The sequence below is a fragment of the Prinia subflava genome, chromosome W (assembly GCF_021018805.1).
Source record: "Prinia subflava isolate CZ2003 ecotype Zambia chromosome W, Cam_Psub_1.2, whole genome shotgun sequence".
In the NCBI taxonomy this organism is placed as follows: Eukaryota; Metazoa; Chordata; class Aves; order Passeriformes; family Cisticolidae; genus Prinia; species Prinia subflava.
Genome location: NC_086282.1, coordinates 4,182,481 through 4,201,961, shown reverse-complemented (window position 1 = coordinate 4,201,961; position 19,481 = coordinate 4,182,481). Strand labels below are relative to the sequence as shown.

Below are 19,481 nucleotides of genomic sequence, written 5' to 3'. Positions count from 1 at the left end.
ACCATTGATTCTGCATCAGTTTGTCAGCTCCATACCTGGCCTAGGACTGAACATTGTCTCTTGAACATGCAAATGTTCTGCATTGGTCCTTCCCACAATTTCTGATTTGTTCTTAATTATACCAAAGAAGGAAATAAACTCTGCATCCTTGCAAAATTTTCATGGCTCTTCTGATTTGGGGTGTTGCAGGGTGTAGCTAATGCTCTGAAAAGGCTTCGGGATTCCTGGATGAAAGGTGTGATGAAAGAAGTGTATTATTGTTTTAGGGGAGGAATCGTGCTACTGGGTAAGCCTCTGTCACGGAGACTTGCTGGACTTGTTTGTTCTGCCTTGCCTATGATTCCTTTCTTTCTTAATTCAGGAGATAAAGCCTCAAGTCTATGCTGAGATGCTGCACAGTGTGTTGTGGTGTTCAGGATGGTGGATCTCCCAGAGAGAAGAGCTTCTTGCTGGCCTCTCAGTGGTACCCAGAGGTGAGTGCCACAAGCTTCTGGCTTGCTTCTTGGTATTTTGGGCAGCATGGGTACATAGTGTGTAGATTTATAGGGCAGTTTGAGCTTCAACCGAGGGTATGGGGAGAATGGCACTAGTTCAGAGCTTGCTTCTCATTAGATCTGCCTTTCATGCATCAGTAATCCATCTGATATTTCAGCCTTTCTCCCCACCCAAAATGCATTTGTTTTCTGAGAATTCTCCTGCTCATCTACAGCACAGTATGGCAAATCAAGGTGGCCTATGTGGAGAGCAGGTGAGAGTCATCTCATGCTGCCCTGTCTGACCTACCGTTTGTGCTAGCACAGTTAGAATGTGTTGCAGGCACAATTGCTGAACCAGAGGACAAGTGGAGTACAGCTAGTAAAAGCAGCTTCTTGTGCTTTTGATTATTTTCATGGACTTTGTATGCAGCCAGTGAAGTGTTAATCTGTGCGGAATCATCTTAGAAACACACCAAATCTGGCACCTGACCGTTTTGCCTGCCCTGCGTTGGAATGAAAATCAAACTGAAAATCCACAGAGAATATAACTGCTTCTGTGGTGTCTTGCTTTTGGAGTAGATTTCAATAAATCAAAGAAGGACAAAAGGAGGCAGGCAGAGCTATTTTTGAGGGCTGGAAAGCAGAGATCTACTGCTATAATCTGCGACTGCCAAACTAACAACAAGATACTTGTCTATGACCAACATAGCTGGAAGGGGAAATCTGAGAGGTAAAGATGATGTAAAAGTTACAGAAATTTATCATAAACTGATTGAAGTCAGTGGCCATGTACTTAACATTTTCTTTACATTGGGATGGACTCTCAGTGTTCATGCAGATTGTAAGTCTTTATGTAGTGAGTAGTCCTCCTACTTCTACTAAAACTTGTTTCAGAACATGAGAGTCTTTCTCAAGACGTTGGCTGTGGCAGTTAACTGTAGAAAGACAAATAAGTGATAAAGGATATCTCAGTCCTTGGCATTAGAGTTACATCCCACAGACTGTTGTAGTGGTATGGGAGGCTACCTCTATCCCAACAATTAAAGAGCTCAGAACTTCCAAACAGTCGTGTGCAAAATGGATGAGAGAGTAAGGAACAGTAAACCTTTTGTGCTGATTGCAGAGGTGATTGGATAAGCAGGGAAGCCTGTATGAGCAGCATTTTGGCATCATGGATATAGTTGCTGGGAAGCTCTGCATTAAAACATCCCAGAGACTGAATGCTGTCCTTGAATCTTGAAGCAAACGACAAGAGCCATGTTTGGAGTGGTTGTCTTTACCCAGCTGAAGTGTGCTCTGCGGAAGCAGCAAGACCTTAGTAAAATTGGATGGTTAAGGGGAGGAGCACAATTAGTAAGTGGCAAATACATTACTGATGCTTTATCTGACTGCAGAGGGGTGGCATGCAGCACCTACTGTTTTTGTGGGCTGTTCAAGGGTGTGGGGAGATCAAGCTGATTCAGTATGACACATAGAAAACCGCACACTTCATTTCCCTCGGCAGATCCCTTCAATGTTTGGAAGTCTTTCATTGTATCAGAATGCTTTAGGAGATATCAAACATTGAGTAATTGAGGCTGGTATGTAACTGACCTCATCCAAACAAGGGTCTGGCAGTACTTAGGCAGGCACTAGCTTCTTCTGCTTCAGTTCTCAAAGCAGCTGAGGTTGTTGTCCCATTCTTTTAGAAGTGCATGTCCTGAGTATGCCACAAGAGCACAGGAGAAGAGCTAGGCTGGCGTGGTTGTTTGTGGTAAAGGTGGGAGTGAAATTAGCAAGTCTTGCTTTGTGGCCCTGTGCTTTTTCTATAGGCCTCCTGGACTAAACCATATGTATCTCATTTGCTGCCATTCCCAACCACCCTGCCAAGGTAGATAGCTCCAGGGACCTAGTCTGGATTTTCAAATCACACTTGCCAGGCCAGCAGATTAGTCTGTTCAGTTGTCTTGTGAAAGGTCCTATTTCTAGGAAGAGTGATTGTAGGCGTGTACCTGAATCCATCAACTGGGAAAACCGGTCACGGCTATAAATGTGGAGAGACTCTCCTCATCAGATGTGCCACCCAAACTCTGCCACTGACTCTTCCGAGAATACTGGATTATCAGTTAGCAGGGGTATAATAATAAAAAATGTAATAATAAATGCATTATAAGAAGACAGCAGCAGATCACATAGAAGAGGATGCATTTTTTTTCTATGTGGAACATGGCAAAACAGTAAAGAGCTGGTACAAAAAAACATGGTTTAGATTAATCTGAAAGCAAATCTAGTTTGGGATGCTATGAGGTCTTAGTTTAAGAAGTCAACAATATCAAGGGCAGATCTGTAAAGCAGAACAGGGTAGCTGTTCCCTTCTTATCCTGCAGTTCAGTGATTAGGGCCACATGATAAAGTTACACTTTCTTTTCTGAACAGATGCTTTCTGATCAGTCTGCTGGTATTGCTCTTGCTGAGGCTTTTGATAACACAGCAACTCAACCAGAAGAGATGGATAATCTCAATAAAGTGAATCAAATCCTGTCAGGCAGAGGTGGGAGCTGAACTTGCATCACTTGCATTGTGAATGAATATAGTAACCTTTTAGGGAGTTTGGTACAGGATGAGAGGAAAACTGGCTTATTACCTGTATATTGTGCTTGTCTTTTGCTTTTGGGTAAATGTTCCAAATTCAAAGTTAAAGAATTAATTTGGGGCTGATCAGAAGTCCAACCTGAAATCCTATGTGCTTTCTCATTGGTTTCACAAGGAAGACCAATTTTAGCTCTGTAAAATTTCAGTATAACACTTCTTCATAATACACCAATAACTATTAATGTAGCTTTATTTCTTGCTGTATTTCACTTATTAAAGTATCTTTCATCAAGGTTTGATTTAATATATATATTTCTAAACACAACTTTAGTGCATTTAAAGTACTTCATTATATGAAAACATATCTATTTTCAAAATAATTAATTTTGATTTTTTTTCAGTACAGAATAACTTTTTAGGGATCAGAGTCTTTGTCTCAGAGCCAAAGTGTGTAAACTAGGAGATTTAATAGCTTGCTCTTCCTGACCCAAGTTAGCTGTGATATGAACTGGAGAGGTGCTGCTGTCTCCATGGATTATCTTGGGCCCCTTGGGAATGACGCATATTTTAAATGAGAACACAGATTGCTGGAGGAGGTTTAATGTTCGCTGATAGTATTGCCAAGATAAGAAGGTCTGTACTGAACTAAAGGATCTTGGGTTTGAAACTTCCCAGTAATTCACTGCAGACTGAAAGCTGACAGATATAGACCATGAAGAGGTGGTTTTAAGAGCAGAGAGGACTTAGCCTTTGAGATCTACTAGTGGAGTCTGGGTCTGATCTCTTGTTAGGGTTTGCTCCTGTGGAATTTGAGTTATCTCTCTCTGCTAGAGGGTGAATGCAGTGTTGTTACGTTAATTCCCCTGTCAGCCCTGCTAAGAATTAATTTGCAGCTTACTGGAGTTTGGGCAGTAAAAAAAGTCAAAGCCTGTGATATAAGGAAACAAGAAATGTAAGGCTGTACAAAACACCAGATTATAGAAGGCATCACACAGACGGCTATGGTATTTGGGGTCTTCTGAGGAGAACACCTATCTATTAAGCAGTATCTCTGCCACAAGAAGAAAGAAAGGATGCATCCATGGTGGAAGGCTTTCCTTAGCACTGCAGAGGATCAGTGTTTCTCCAGCCACTGAGTGTTTCTGGGTGGAGCAGAATTTGCTTGGTTACTAGAGTGCGGAGAAGACCATGTCTAATTCCTAAACTAGGGGATCCACCTTCCACTAAATTATATAACTGTGGAGCTGGATGTCCCAAGCACAGGAACCCCCGTCAAAGTGGTTATTCTGGTAGAGCACAACAGTCCTGCTCTCTGTGGCACCATAGCAAAAAAGGCTAGGGGAGTGAAGAGCTGGTTGGACACGTAATGTGTATGCATAATGAAAACATTGAGTGAATATAACCTGAACTGGCTTTCAGTAACCATCCTATCCTATATTTCAGCACAGCTAGGCATACCTAGCTGTGAGATAAAATAGAAAACAAAAAACCAACCAAACATGGGGGATGCTGAGCTGGGTCCCACACACAGGCATTACAGTTGAAGGACACTGGTAACTGTACACTGTGGGAGTTGATGAATCTCTTTGCTTCCATTGCAAATTTTTTTCCCTATTCTGTTGCACTTAGCAAGATGGAAGTCAAAAACATCCTGCTAAAGGGAGGAAACTGTTTTGGTTTTGAAGAGATATTTCCACTTTAATTTGTATATCCTATATACAAATTAATTACCTGTATGTGGATGTTGGTTGACACCTTGGAGGTGTTGGTGGATGAGAAGCTCAACATGACCCAGCAATGTGCACTCACAGCCCAGAAAGCCAACTGTGACCTGGACTGCATCAAAAGAACTGTGGCTAGCAGTTTGAGGGAGGTGATTCTACTCTGCTCTTGCAGAGCACTGGAGTACTCATCCAGCTCTGGATAAGCCTGTTGCCCTGGTTTTTCTGAGATTTTTTAAAGCCTTCTACTTGCTTATAAGATAGAGTCAGTTCTTTAGCTACTGTTGCGATATTAAGGGTCAGTTTTTCACTTTCTCACGCTTTAGAACATAAACAACCCTTCTTGGTTTTGTTCACTGTCCTTTGCTTACATATTTCCAGCCTGAAAATAATGTTAGTTGACAGCTGGTCTAGCCAGTAAAGTGAAGGGGTAGTAACCCCAGGAGCCAATGTGCTCCCAGACCCACAAAATTATAAAAGGAAAAGAAATAAACAGGCTAGCCCCTTTTTTTCGGTGGGGAGCAGCTTTCACTGAAGACCTGTGCCTCCGTGTCGTTGATTATTGCGTTCCGAGCAACATAAGCCTAACATAAGAAGGAAAAGACCTTTTGGAGCAAGGCCAGAGAAGGGTTGTGAAGATAATCAGAGGGCTGGAACAGCTCTCCTGTGAAGACAGACTGAGAGAATTGTGGCTGTTCAACCTGGAGAAGAGAAGGCTCCTGGGAGATACTATGAAGAAAATCTTCATTGTGAAGGTGATGAGGTATTTGAACAGGTTGCTCAGAAAAGTTGTGGATGTCCCATCCCTGGCTGGAAGTGTTCATGGCCACATTGGGTGGGGCTCTGAGCAACCTTGTCAAGTGCAAGGTGTCCCTGCCTATGGCAAGGGTGTTGGAAATAGATGATTTTTAAGAGTTCATTCCAACCCAAACCATTCTATGCTTCTATTATAGGAATGCTTCAAACTTTTTTCTTAAAAAAAATGTTAAGTGAAATCAGTATGGGAAGTAGCGTAGGGTTTTATTCCTTATCTCCCATGTTTCCATTTCCCTCAGCACTACAGCGCTTCCCAAGGTTTCTGTTTCCCTTTGCAAGTCTGTGTGACCTGTGGAGAATGAGCTGTTCTGAAATGTTGGAGAAAGGAGTCTGTGCTGCCAGTGTTTGTGGCTGTAGCTGATATTTGCACAAAAAGGAAATAGAGACAGATGGCTGGAAGGGCAGTGCTGCCTGTGAGAGCATGAGTCTCACAGGCAAGGAGATGCTCAGTTTTTTTAATCGTAAGTTTTGTAGCTTTGGCATAAGGCCATATTTTGAGGAAAACTATCTGGATACAGTTCACAAAATGCAGCAGTTGTGATCCAAGAATACAGTTGACTCAATATCTGTACAATCAGCCATACACTGCCAGGGCTGTGCTGTGTTCTCTGTGCCAAGAGCAGTGGAGGGATGGTGCTCCAATTGCCATTCAGGTGGAAGTCCATTGGAGTGGGGACAGCTGCAAGACAGGGAACCACTCTGATTGAGATGGATGGGAGGGGCCCAGGCTGGAAGCAAAAGCTCTCCAGTGAGGAGAGCAAAGTGAGATGCAAAAGCTGCCTCTTTCAAGCATGAGATGTGGCTACTAAGGAGGGGCAGAGGCATGTTGCCATAGTAGGCTGTTCTGATTAGCCAAGAGGCTTACCCTCAAGGGTAATAATTGACTGCCCATGAGGTATGTTGCAATTCCCTGGGACTGGGAAAGGTTGTGAGATGGGTATGGGAGTGTTCCATGGAAGGCTGCAGCATATTGAAGAAACTGAGGCAGAACAGTTCCACTGGTTTTAGGTTTTTATCTCTATCTCTTTTTCTGCTAAACCCTCAGAGCAGATAGATAGTTGTCTCAGTTTGGAAAGACAGATATCTGTCAGGGAAAACTGCAGTTTCCCTTGGAATGGAGAATGTAAAAACCCCCTCCCTCCAAATTATTACAATTTTGCAATTAGGAGCTTTCAGGCAAAAAATATGGGAATAGGAATAACAGTTGTTTACTAGGAATATTTTAAAAAATACAAATGCAGTAGTACAAAAAAAACCTACAAGCAAACAAACAAAAGTCCTAGAAAACCCTGACGGAGTCATAGATACGACCTGACACCCTGTTGTCAGGGTGTTGGAAGCAGTCCAAATGAGTCTTCCTGGAGTAACAGATGTTGTTCTGTGAAGTAGAGATGATCCTGTAGAAAAAAAAAGGGTCCAGTGCTGGCGAGATGGGTCCAGTCTTCCTCCGAGAATGCAGTGGAAAACTGGCTAAATTGGTGTTTGGGATTCCTGGTTTTATGCCAGTGGAAAGGCTTTGGCTCCTCCCACTGAGTGGAGCATCTCACAATGGAATGAAGAAATGTTATCAGTCATGTGAGAGGCCTTAAATGGCACATTCACAGGTGATGTCCCTTGGAGAAGGATGGGTGGAGGAAGAGATAAGAAGGCACTGCCTTATCTGGTGTTATCAGTTGTCCCATTAACAGAAGGCATCCGCCCTCTTCCCCCCCTAGAGTTACAAGAGATAAAGAACAATATCTCCCAACTGGTTTCAACAGATGAAAATAGAATACACATTTTTGGTTACATTTTTCAACCCAAGACAATAGTGTACACAGTGAAGGTCTAGATGGTGAAAAGTCAAGGCCTCAGTGGAGCCAGTTGAGTTCTGGTGGGTGTTATTTATGTTCTTATTGCAACTTGCAGTTTGCAAAGAAGTACTCTTGGCTAGCCTGGATTTTCAGACTCCTATCAACTGTCCTTCAGCCTTGACATCAGGAAACTGAGCCAGTCTGGTGGGGGAAAACTTGGGCTGTGCATTGCAAGAACAGAACTTGCCCCAGTAAAGTAGGAACAACCAAAGGACAGGTACTGGGTTTCTCCATAGCATGTGACTCTGAAGCAGAAGACTTGGTCACCTGTCCTGTATATTTTGGTAACACTAAGCTGCTGCTTGTGACTACCTGCAGTTGTGATGCTGGCTGAAGCTCCTCTATTTTAACATTTTCTTTCTAGTATGCCACCTGTTTGAATAGGTAAAAATTTGCCCATTTGGCTTAGCACTCTCATTAGCCAAAACCAAGATTTTATAGGAGGAGATTAAACTTTAGGTTCCCTCCAACTTCCCTATCTTTTGCTGAATACACCCTTGCTGTCTGCAGATCTCTCATTGCCTTCCTCTGTAGTGCTATCTGGTTGGTTGTTTTTTTTGGTTTTGTTTTTATTTTGGGTTTTTTTTCCCTGTTTGTTTTTCTTGCCATTTCTTGCTTGTGGCTTTCCTTGGTTTTCTTCCTGTCAGAGCTGAGGGTATAACACCCTCTCTCACCACTTCACTGCCTTTTGCTGTCTTGGATTTGTGCACCAGACCCTTACTTTTACTGCTCATCTGCCCACTCAGCTCATTTCCTGAGATGGAGTCTCTGCTGGTAACCTGCTCTGCTTTCACTGTGATTTCTTCTTTTCCATCATGTAGTCCGAAAACTTGCAAACACTTATTCTCTCTGCCTGCCTTTCTTCCTCTTCCTGCCTGCATCTTCTTAGATATTGCTCAGAGATGGCTGTGCCATAGGCCTGAAAAGGGGAAAACAGCGTTTAGTATGTCTGGTTCACTGCAATACAAGCATGGATCAGGGAGTGTAAAGCAGCATGGTGAATAGCCAACCAGTCCTCCTGAGGGCTGGCTGCTGCCATTTGTCACTCCATAATATGTGAGAGATTATCTCAGGGTTTTTTTCTGATACCTGGTACTAATGCAGACCATATTGAGGAGACTTAGTATGTGGCGTGACGATTATCACATGGTCTGCTGTGGAATTACTGGGGATCTTTAATAATTGTGCTTAAGGTTTTGCATCATTCTACAATAAAGCTATTAAGAGCATGCGCAAAAATGCAGTCTTCCTAATGTTATGTTGCTTTATGCTACGCTGGAGGATGTAAATGTAGGGAAAAGTCTTCTGTGCCTTTGTCCATGTGTGAGTCAAGTTCTCAACCATTTTACAGGTCTGCTCTTGGCTTTCAGAGAGTTACTACTAGATCCTGTTGCTATGTCACATTTACACACAAGTACCTCTTTCTCTATAGATTGTCTGGCAGGAGACAGGATGTGGTCTCTCTCAATATCTGTGTAGCTTTGGAGCAGTAAGCCCCAAAACCTGTAGGGACTCAATAAATGTTACTGCTCATACTAATTAAATATAACCAAAGCTATGTATTATATGGCATCTCTGGATGCCTAGAGTCTCCTTGGGGCAGAGGTTATTTCATCAGTCATGAATTATTGTTTATGTTCAGTTTAAGTGCCTGTGTGGGCAGTTGGCTGCACCTGAAATCTGTGTAATATTTCTTGAAGTGAAATTGCGTCCACTAGCAATACCTGCACAACTTTTTCTTGGGATGTATGTGAGGCAACAGAGGCAAGTTAGAACACAGGAAATTCTGACTAAATATAAAGGAAAAGCTTTTGCCATGAGGATGAGCAGCAACTGGACCAGAGATCTTGAGAGACTGAGTTATCTTTCTCCCTGGAGATACTAAAATCTTGACTGGACAAACCCTGGAGCAACCTACGGGGCTTAGTTTAAACAGTCACACCTGCAGAGTCCAGAGGTCCTTCCCAACCTACCTCATTCTGTGGGATATTTCAGCTGAGGTAAGCTGTGCCAGATATGATTAGACTCTGGATGAACTATTGTCTTTGTACTAGAGTTGAATTTCTCCATGTTGTTTTCTTCAATACAGGCAGTGATCCAGATGGACAGAGCAATAAGGCGCATAGAGCCATGGAAGATTGCAGTCGTCGTGTCGGTGATAGTAGGCTTAGCCCTCATCATTGGCTTGCTAACATTTCTTCTGTGCCACGGCAAGTGCCCCGCTATTTTATTGTTACAAGCTTTCAGGAATCTGTTGTGTTTCACTTGCTACTATGGCCCTGCCAGATGATTTAGGCATGCAATTTGGCCCCGGTATGAAACTCACATGAGAACTTTCTAAATGCTATTTGAGAACTAGATTGATCTGAAAACCTCTAAGAATACTTGAAATGTGCTTTACTTAAAGCAGGGATTTCAATTTTAACCCTCCTTTTGTTTCTTGCCCTGGTGTTTCCATTGGTATCCAGTGTCTCCACTGACTGACCAAAGGATAACAGTCTTCTGTATAAGCCAGAGGCTTATAATATGCTCAGGCTATGCAGAGTAAGCTTAGTCTTGAATGGGGTTTTTGCACAAGCTCAACCTGGCCCCTCTAGCTGAGAATATTCCAGAGAGAGGGCAGAGCTTTAGGCTTTTCAGAGCTCAGGACTCAGTTCTGCTTGCCAAGAGCCCAGTTTCAGTAGCAGATCATAGAACCATTAAAGTTGGAAAAGATCTTTGAGATCACCAAGTCCAAATATCTTGACTCATGATTTGAAGACAATTAATTCCATTCCCAGTCACTTGCCTCATGAATGAAGTTGAGTCATTCAATTCTCAGTCTGAGATACCAGTGTGAGTTTTTTGAAATGCTTTCCTGCTTGAATGGAATTAATCATGTGGCCACCTCAGCTCGCCAAGAGTCAATGAGGCTGTGGCTTGCACTAGGACGCCAGAAGGAAAAGTGGCACAGCTACAGCTCAGCTTTGCTTTTTGCCAGCTCTGTGTTACAGGACCCCTCTCTGCCATACACCTGAGAATCAGATTTTAAAATTAACCTGACCACTGAATGGATGCAAACAGCTCTGCCCCACATGCCTCTCAGAGGGGCAGGGATGTGCCAGAGTGCAGCTGGGGAGGAGTGGATGTGTCTGAGTCAGAAGGGCTTCTTTGTCTCGTGCTGTGCTCACCTCAGGCCAACATGATGATGGATCCCAGGGAAATGTTGTAGTGGGTATAATTTGGAGCTCCTTGGGATGGTCCTCAAAGAAGAAATGAGCCTCTAGATGGTCCATGGAGCAACAGGATGGTCCAGAACCCCCTTTTCCCAAAGTGCTGCTAAAGCTGTAATTTCACGGTTTACAGGATCACTGCCAGAGCCAGGGATCCTTGCTTGTGCCATGTTCTGTGAGATACTGTGCATCTTGGAATTGTACTAAAGATGATCAGCTACCTTTCCTTCTTTTTCTCCTCTGTAGATCAAGACAGGTATTACAATGCATCTTTCCTAATCACCAATGTTGACTACAATCCTCAGTATGAAAGGCAAACTACAGATGAGTTCAGGAACCTAAGCAAAGATATTGAAACCATGGTAAACTAAAAGCTTCTCTGTTTACACCTGACCTATGGAAAAGAGTTCTGCAAATGTGTGATTGCAAACAGAGTCAGAGGTGATTGTGCCTCATCCTTACATGGCTGGCCTTACCTTTCACACCTTACTGTTGTGGGTTAAAGATGCATAGCTGACTTTGCACACGCAGATGGTTAGCTCAGGTGCTCTGTTCCAGAAGCCCTGTGATGGAACTGGCAACCACAGAGTAGAATGGACAGTGAAACCAGTCAACTCAGCTGTTTATTTTGTATCTGCATCTTCTGATGGAAATTTAGGAGTAGCTTTGGTGTAGAGGAGGAGATCTGAAGGCATTTTCATGTGTTTCAGAGGCTCATGAGACTGTTATATTGTAAAAGCATGTACTTTTTGCAGGTGTATTTTAACAAATTCCTTTTTTTTTTAAACAGATATCTGAAGCATTCAGGGGGTCCTTTCTGAGTAAAAGATACATCAGGTCCCACGTGGTCAGTCTAAGGTAAGTAATGTGAAGGCCAGGAATAAGCAGGGATGTGTTAAATACCTTTTCTTCCTACCTGTTGACCATATGCAGCATTCCTGGTTGCTTATGCTTTGGTTACACCAGCAGGGTGGCTAATCCTTGTCTGGTTGTTGCTGTCCTCCAGTGCTCACAACATGGAGGACTCAGTTACCCTTAGAGGTCAGCAAGGAGGAGAAGTTTGGCCTTACACTTCTGCAGATTGATTACCTGTACACCAGTTGTTTGTGGCTGTGATATAGTAACTGGATTATTGGATGATCCCCATCTTCACTACTAGTTAACAGCCTGAGAGATGCAGAATAAGCTCTTTTTCTGTGTAAGCTCGAGCTGGTGTTTACCCCTCTGCATGATGTACCATAGGAGGTGATTATTCTCCTCCCTCTGTGAAAAGGCCTGAAGCAAAAAATGATTCCACTGTGAGATACAGGGATATAGATGAGAGAACATAGACATGGATACAGTAGAGGGTCCTGTGTGAGAGATTTTACTGTTTCCAGTGCAGTATTTATGTATCACTCTCAGTGGTAAGAGCCATTGCTTCCCTCTCTTCCATGTTACTTTATTTTGGAGTTGTAATTCTATAAGGCTCAATTCTGCTGTGGAATATTTTTTCCAAGATAGCAAAAAATGCCAGACTTCCCACAAATGTACTTCACAGCACTTGTGGGATTTTTTTCCTTTATCTGTCTCTAGATGGAATGAGTAATTTCTTAAACTGTTCTACATCATTTTCTGATGCTGGTTTCTTCCACAAGCCTCCCACAGTGTATGTCAAGAGAAATTGCAGAGCTTGGGAGCTAGAGTCCAAGTGACTTCTCTACGCCTTTTAGGTTGATCTCTTCCAAACTTGTTTTCTCAACAGATACCTTGTACTACTAGTCACTGGGGGAGCTTAGCTGCATCTCTGCTCTCTTTCCCTCAAAGCTTCAGTTAGTTTTCCTTTAGATGGTTAAAGATATTAGGCCCAATATTTTATAGTGTCAGTAAGTGACATCAAACTACTGAGAATGTTGAATCTAAACACGAGGGATCTAACTGGCTAATAAATTGAAAGAAATGCCAAAAGACCTTTTTAACTTCTGTTGTAACTTCTGGATCTTTTGAATGGCTGTTAGGAATGGACTGTTGGATATCTGCTGAAGGGTTTTAATTTGCTTTAGTGTTCCCTCTGTCATTTGTGTCCTACTAATAAGGACCTGTGTGGAGGCCAAAGAGAGTGATCCCTTCTTTGCTTCTCAGCTTTACTGCTTATAACTGTTCCCAGAAAATTCCCTCTGATCACTGTCACAGCAAGAAGCTTTTGCTGCCTGCTGACATGTCATCATCTTCTTTTACTTGAGCACAGCCATGCTATTTGTTCTGGACATCTGTGCAGACCAGATCTGTTCTCATACAAAGAAGGCAGGCAGTACAAAGCAGAACCAGGAGCATTAGTAGGCAAAGAGAACGACACCATTTGTTTTTGTTGGTTTGTAGCCCAGATCCTGTTGGAGTGCTTGCATCTGTTGTTCTGGTATTTAAATTTCCCTCTGCTGACAGTGAGGCAACGACCTGGGGTCAAGTCAGCCGTGTGTTACTCAGAAGGCTGAAAGCAACCTCGATGTACCTGCATGTTGACCAGTCTACCATTAGACTCACAGGCAAGTGCCTTAGGTTTGTGTTTTCAGCTTGTAATTTGTTCCTTACACTTTGCTGTTCTTAGTGTAATACGTTTCACCTTAGTATGCAAATATGGGCTATTCTTGTTTTCTTTTTTTGCCTTCTCAAAATTGTCTATTAGGCTGACAGCCTGGGAAGTTGGAAGACAGAGCATATAAAGAATTAAAACATATTTGCACTGATTTATGAGTGTGGGCTCTTCTCCATGTATCAGAGGCTTTCCCTATGTGATCTAGTTGTGTGGAATGGCAGTCCCCCTCAATTAATCAAAAAAGGCTCAACTTTGTGACCATGGATTCACAAACAACTTTAAGACATACAGTAAATTGAACAAGAACCTTTATAACCAAGCACTAAAATGCAGAATTCTCAAGCTATTAAACAATTCAAGGCTGAGGTAGTTCCCTTCTCTACCCTCTGCCATTTCCTTTATTTGACAGATTGCTGTAGCAAGTGTCCGTAACAAGATCCTGAGGATCCCTGGGCAGTAATCCTCTCCCATGAATCTGTCATGGATTGCCATCTGACTGACAGAGGGGTTTTTGTAGGAAAGAAATTAGAAATGTTGCAGTTTACCTTCAGACAATTCTAGCACTGAGGATTTGTGAAGACTCATCTGACCACCTTGCCACACTAAACCTAAACAAAGGCCTGTAGGCATTTGCTGGTGGCTGTGCACATTGTACATGTAGCTGTAACTTGGACCCACTTGCAGTCATCTGCTGCTTTTGTTAGCTGTGAGCTAAGGCAAGAAAGGTGCATCCTGTGGCCTTTCAGTGAGGAAGAGAGGCTTAACTGAACTTCTCCAACAAAGCAAAATACTACTTCTTGTACTGTCACTCCAGGCAGCAATGCAAGCCATTTAATTTTTTTTTCCTGGGTACAGGGAGAGTCTGGGCTAGATCATGTAGCATATGCAATAAACTTACTGTGGTCTTTGTTTTTCATTCCAGAGTTGAACAAGGAAAAGGGAGATAACCTTTTAAACAACTGTAAGTACAAATGCTTTGTAGTAAAGTTCTAGGGACATAGTGCTGGAGGTTCTGTGCTTACAAAATCCTTATACTTTTATGATACAAGCTGAAAATAGAATTTGTTGCAGATATTAGAGCAGTAGACAGTGCATGAGCCAGGGAAGACTTCAGCTCATTTCCTTGCAGTCTTGCTGGCTCTATACACTTATAGAATCAAGCATTCTGGCTTGGTAGTGGGAAGCACTTGCTTTAATGTTGGTTGTTGGAAGTAGGGGCATGTAGTGAGCTGCTGTTAGCAAGTTTGCAGAAGGACTACAATTTTGTTGTGGGCCATGATTCTTGCTGGAATCCTTCAAAAAACATTTTCCCTCCTTCCCCCTCCTCCCTGAAGAAAGGTTTAGCAACAGATGTCTGTCAGATTTGAGCTAAATTTTAAGGAAAGGCCAGAGGGTGGGAGAGGGAAAAGAGCTGTCCACACTCAGAGCAAGGCAGTGGCACCACCCCAGAGTGGAATGGCAGGTTCTCAGTCCTCCTGTTGTGCTCCCCCTTGAGGTCTTAGAGCTCCTCTGGAAGCTGGGAGACAGCATAAGTACCCTCCCAGGGCACTCCATCAGTCCACTGCGTGCCCTTGAAGATTTTGCATGTTAGCTTTCCATCTTCAAATGGCCTCTGAGAATTAACTGGTTTGAATATAACTTTTTTCAGCTGGGTAATACCTGATTGTTGGCACAGTGGCTGTAAGTAAATTGTTGGGAAGAGGACACTATTTTTTTGTTGTTGCGGCCAAGGCTAATCTGGAGGTGACCTGACAAAAATCCCTTTTTTTTCAGTGTCTCAGATACACATCCTTCAGGTCCCATGGGAGTTCATATGGGCTTGTGTCTCTGAAAACTGGCTTAATGAAAAAGCACTGACGCCTCTACAAACTTCTTTGTTTACCCTGCATCTATCCTGAGACACTTGTGACCATGGCACTTGGTTTCCCTGCTTGAGGTGAAGGCTGTCTCTTGACAGAGACTCCTGCCCTGTTTCACCTGTGACTGCAGCCATGAGGGCCTTCAGTCAGCTAAAGCAGAGCTGCCTTTTCTTTGACAGGCTGTGGAATACGAAGACAGGCATTCTCCTTCTCAGGAGTGGAAAGAATAACTGGTGGGCAGCATGCACAGGAGGGAGAATGGCCATGGCAGGCGAGTATTCAGCTCGATGGGACCCATCGCTGTGGTGCGTCAATCATCAGTAACACCTGGCTGGTGACTGCAGCCCACTGCTTTAGAGGGTAAGTCATCAGCACCTCTCTGATCCTACAGGCCTTAGGACTCTTGAGTGCTCTGACCTTTTGTGACCCCCTAATAACTGTATCTGCTGAAAGATAATGAAGTTTTACTCTTCCCCTTTGGCAAACCTGGTCACATTGCTTTTTGATGCTTAAATGGAGACCTAAGCTCCCTTAGAGATGTTTTTTGTGGCTCTGGCATAACCTCAAACATCTTACAGAGTAAGAGATCCTCAGAGGTGGACTGACAGCTTTGGAATTCTGCTGAGACCTCCAAAACAGAAAAAATTTGTCCGGAGAATTATTGTTCACAAGAGATATGGTGACCATCTCCTTGATCATGAATATAATGTGGCTGTTGTGGAACTTGCCTCTGCTATTGAGTTCACAAGTGACATGCACAGTGTCTGCCTTCCTGAAGCATCTCACATTTTTCTAGACAACATTTCCTGTTCTGTCACTGGGTGGGGAGCTTTGGAGAATGATGGTGAGTGTCTTGCCTCCCTGTGCCCTGTCACACATGTGCCTGAGAAGACTGATATTAGTTTTTTGGGTTTTTTTGTTGATTTTGAGTTCCTTAGACTTGGTGTTTAATAGGTGCATGTCCCAATGAGACCTTTGGAAATAGTTTGCTGCTTTTTTTCTGGCTTGGTCAGTGGATTGGAAATTGGGGGAAGACCCTGAAGGTTAGTCTTACAGGATTTAAGAGCAGCTTTTCTTAGTTGCTGCATGCACAGCACTAGTTGAATACATTCTGTTCTCCAGTCCCTCTGGATTTAGCTCTGACATGAGTTCTTTTGCTATTCAGATTTTCTGTAGATGCACCATGACAATTTTCATCGGTTATTCTTCCTTTGGTCATATATGAGTCCTCATCCTGTGATTTGAATGAGCTTCTTTCAAATTAGTCTGTGTCATTGAGGTTAGAGAGGATGAGACTATAAATCAGTGAGGGCCACTGAACTATATAGGTTGTGTTTCATGGGAGACCCTCGTAGTGTGTAGTGATCACCCAAAGCTATGCTGCAGTTAACCAAATGGGTCTTTTCAATGATAGCAAGGACATACCATATAGCCTACAGTTGAATGCAGTACTGAAATATGTACAAAATTCCATTTGTCCATTATGCTAAAGAGCATCTGGTGATGATGAAAGACTGATAGGAGTTATGCTTGGGAACAAGTGAAGGAACTTCAGCAGTGGGGGGAACTTTCTGAATCCTGAGACATTTTCTGGGTAGCTCCTTTAAGTGCCTGTGATGGCAGAAAAGTGGCAGGAAAATTTGGCTACTCCTAATCCTCCTAATCTTTGAGTTTTTTATGTTGCTTAACCTGTCTGCAAATTCTAATGCCACTTCTCCTTCTAGGCTATAGTGTTAATCAGCTTCGACAAGCAGAAGTGAGAATTATAAGTACGAAGGTTTGTAATAGGAGACAAGTGTACGGTGGAGCGATAACACCTGGAATGTTGTGTGCTGGATACTTGGAGGGGCAGGTGGATGCTTGCCAGGTAAGTCTATTGGTAGTAGTAAAAAATAAATAGGTGGGATGGAAGGTGATGTTTTCTAGAAATAAATTGTACTTTGGGCAATCTTAAGTTAATGAGTTTCAGTATCTCGATAGATACAAATGAAGAGCTTCGAGGCTCATGCACTGGAGTCTGCACTTCAGTTTGCATGAGGTTTATATACAATGCAGAGATAATGCAGATGCGAGGGTGTGGACTGGAAGAGACTGAATTAGACATAGGCTGTGAGCCTCTCTCTTGTCAGTAAACTGTGTGAAATTTGAATTATAACTGAGGTCTACAGAAAAATATCTGTCAATTGTAATAAGAATTTGAGAATTTGAGTCTGTGAGTGAGGTGAACACTGTTTACTTTTTTTTCCTATCTGTTGACATTTTTCCCCTTAGGGTGACTCTGGTGGGCCACTGGTGCATGCAAATTCCAGAGGAATCTGGTATCTTGTGGGAATAATGAGCTGGGGAGATGAATGTGGCAAGCCAAATAAACCAGGAGTATACACACGAGTGACTTACTATCGAAACTGGATCCACTCCAAAACGGGCATCTGAAACCTGGAGCAAGTTAAGTTTTGTGGGTTGTGTACAGCTATTCTTCTGACACATCCTGCTCTGTGGTCACCCTCTAAGCAGCTGCTGGCTTAGGTTGTGGTCATGTATAAAGTACCTGTAAGCTTGGAGCAGTCTTGGACTTGAAATTGATTTGGCCTACAGCCAGACAGGAACAGATTTGATCCATGTGACATTTGTTTGTTCAGGAAGCAGTCTGTCAGAGGCATAACTGCCTTCATCTATATGCAATATATTGGCCCTTTTTTTCTCCATGGTCACATGTCTTGGCCCCAGCTTTTATACCCAAGCAAAGTGTTTGAGCCCAAACAATCATCTACCAGCATCCAAGACAAGCTTTAACTGAAACCTGGCCCATCCATTTGCTGTGTGCTCACAAGGCCCTATCTATCAATAGACAAGCTACAATCCAGGCCCTGACTCCAAAGGCTGCTGTACTTCTGAATTCTTGAGCTTTCTCCTGCATCATTCCAGGGAATGCACTATAATGAAGAACAGAAGATGGCTTAGAGAAGTCCTGGTTCCTAATATCACATCGGACTGTTACTTAAGTGAATAGAGAACTTTTCCTTGCCTGAGAAAGAAATTAGTGGAAAACACCAGCTGGTGTCCACCTTCTTTGAACAAGTGAACATATGCCCGCTCATCACTTCATATAAACAGTCTTTATCACAGCATTTGCCAGGGGAGTGATTGCTGGACTTAAGACCAAAAACCACTTTATGTTCCTACCAGTCTGTTGTCATAATACAATATTTGGCTGAATTAATTTCCATTTTTATCTTTCCAGACTGTATTTTTCTGAATAAAAATAGTTTGCCTTTTGTGCAGGATGGACAATTGTAACAATCTCAATATGTCAAAAAAAACTTCTCAAACTTCTTATTCTTGTGAATCCTGTTCTCAAATCTTTACAGTTTTATACGTGCATCTTTAGCTGTATCCTGTAAAAAGAAAAAAAAAGCGTTTGCATTACAGTGGAAATGCCTCTCTCCTTCAGAGCAGGACAGAACTTCTGACAGACCCAGAAATCTTATGTACAGATCTCTCTCTTCTCATGGGAAGTAAGAAATGCCTGTGTTGCATTGCCAGACTGTAGCTGACTCATTTGATCTCAGCCACAGAAACCTCATATTCTCTCTGGCTTCATGTTTTCAGGAGCCCATGTTTCTGTCAGCCAGATAGATATTCAATGCTTTCTACAACCCAGCAGCAGAACACACCTATTCTTGGTGGGGATGCTCTCTTTGGTGTGTCTGCAAGCTTTCCAGTACTTCATGTGGATCCTGACCCTAACAACAGCAAGAGCTGTGGACTTAATTGCTGGTTAATGAGCCACTCAACTGCTCTCTTCTCACTCTGTGGTCAGAAGAGAAAGAACTCAGGAGAGGAGATACTGGCCACACTGCCAAGACTCAGAGCTGGTCCAGCATGGCAAGCAAGCAAGGACCTTCTGCCAGGCTAGAAAAGGCAAACAGAAGGCTTTCAGCATGCTCTTAGTTAGAAGGGCTGGGGGAAACAGGCCCTCAGTGGTTATAGTCTTAGTATCAGAGTGTCGTTCAAGTTGAGCACCAGTCATCTGGCAAAGTCAATGGCAGTTCAGGGATCCCCTCTGAGCTGTGCAGCTAATTGCCAGTGCTGCCAGAGCAGCGATCCCTCCGGAGCAGTGATAACAGAAGTATTTTGATTACATGTCCTGTGCTCTATTTGTCAGTCCAGAGAACAGTGCTTTTCTAGAGCCTCACTGGAGGTACTGGAATAGTTGGAAGACCACAGAAGGTCTGCAGCTATTGTGTGCTCTATATTTGCGTATACCTGGCACTTGATTTTTTTTTTTTTCCCTCCAGGAGCTTTTCTTGTAGAATGTTCTGAGCTTCAGAAACAAACTTGGTGGTTTAATTTCTACATAGGAAATAAACACTGTCAGACTGGTTCCATAGGTCTTAGCCC

At 42.9% G+C, this 19,481-nt stretch overlaps 1 protein-coding gene across 1 annotated transcript; it reads left to right on the top strand.

Annotated features, from left to right (window-relative positions):
* The first annotated feature begins 380 nt into the window (after positions 1 to 380).
* LOC134563451 (transmembrane protease serine 11E-like) lies at positions 381 to 17,513 on the top strand. The gene is made up of 10 exons (XM_063421372.1): positions 381 to 477; positions 9,531 to 9,647; positions 10,896 to 11,011; positions 11,440 to 11,507; positions 13,008 to 13,171; positions 14,144 to 14,182; positions 15,260 to 15,440; positions 15,659 to 15,924; positions 16,805 to 16,947; positions 17,352 to 17,513. The coding sequence occupies exons 1-10, from the start codon at positions 381 to 383 to the stop codon at positions 17,511 to 17,513; spliced, it is 1,353 nt and encodes a 450-aa protein (XP_063277442.1).
* Positions 17,514 to 19,481: the final 1,968 nt, after the last annotated feature.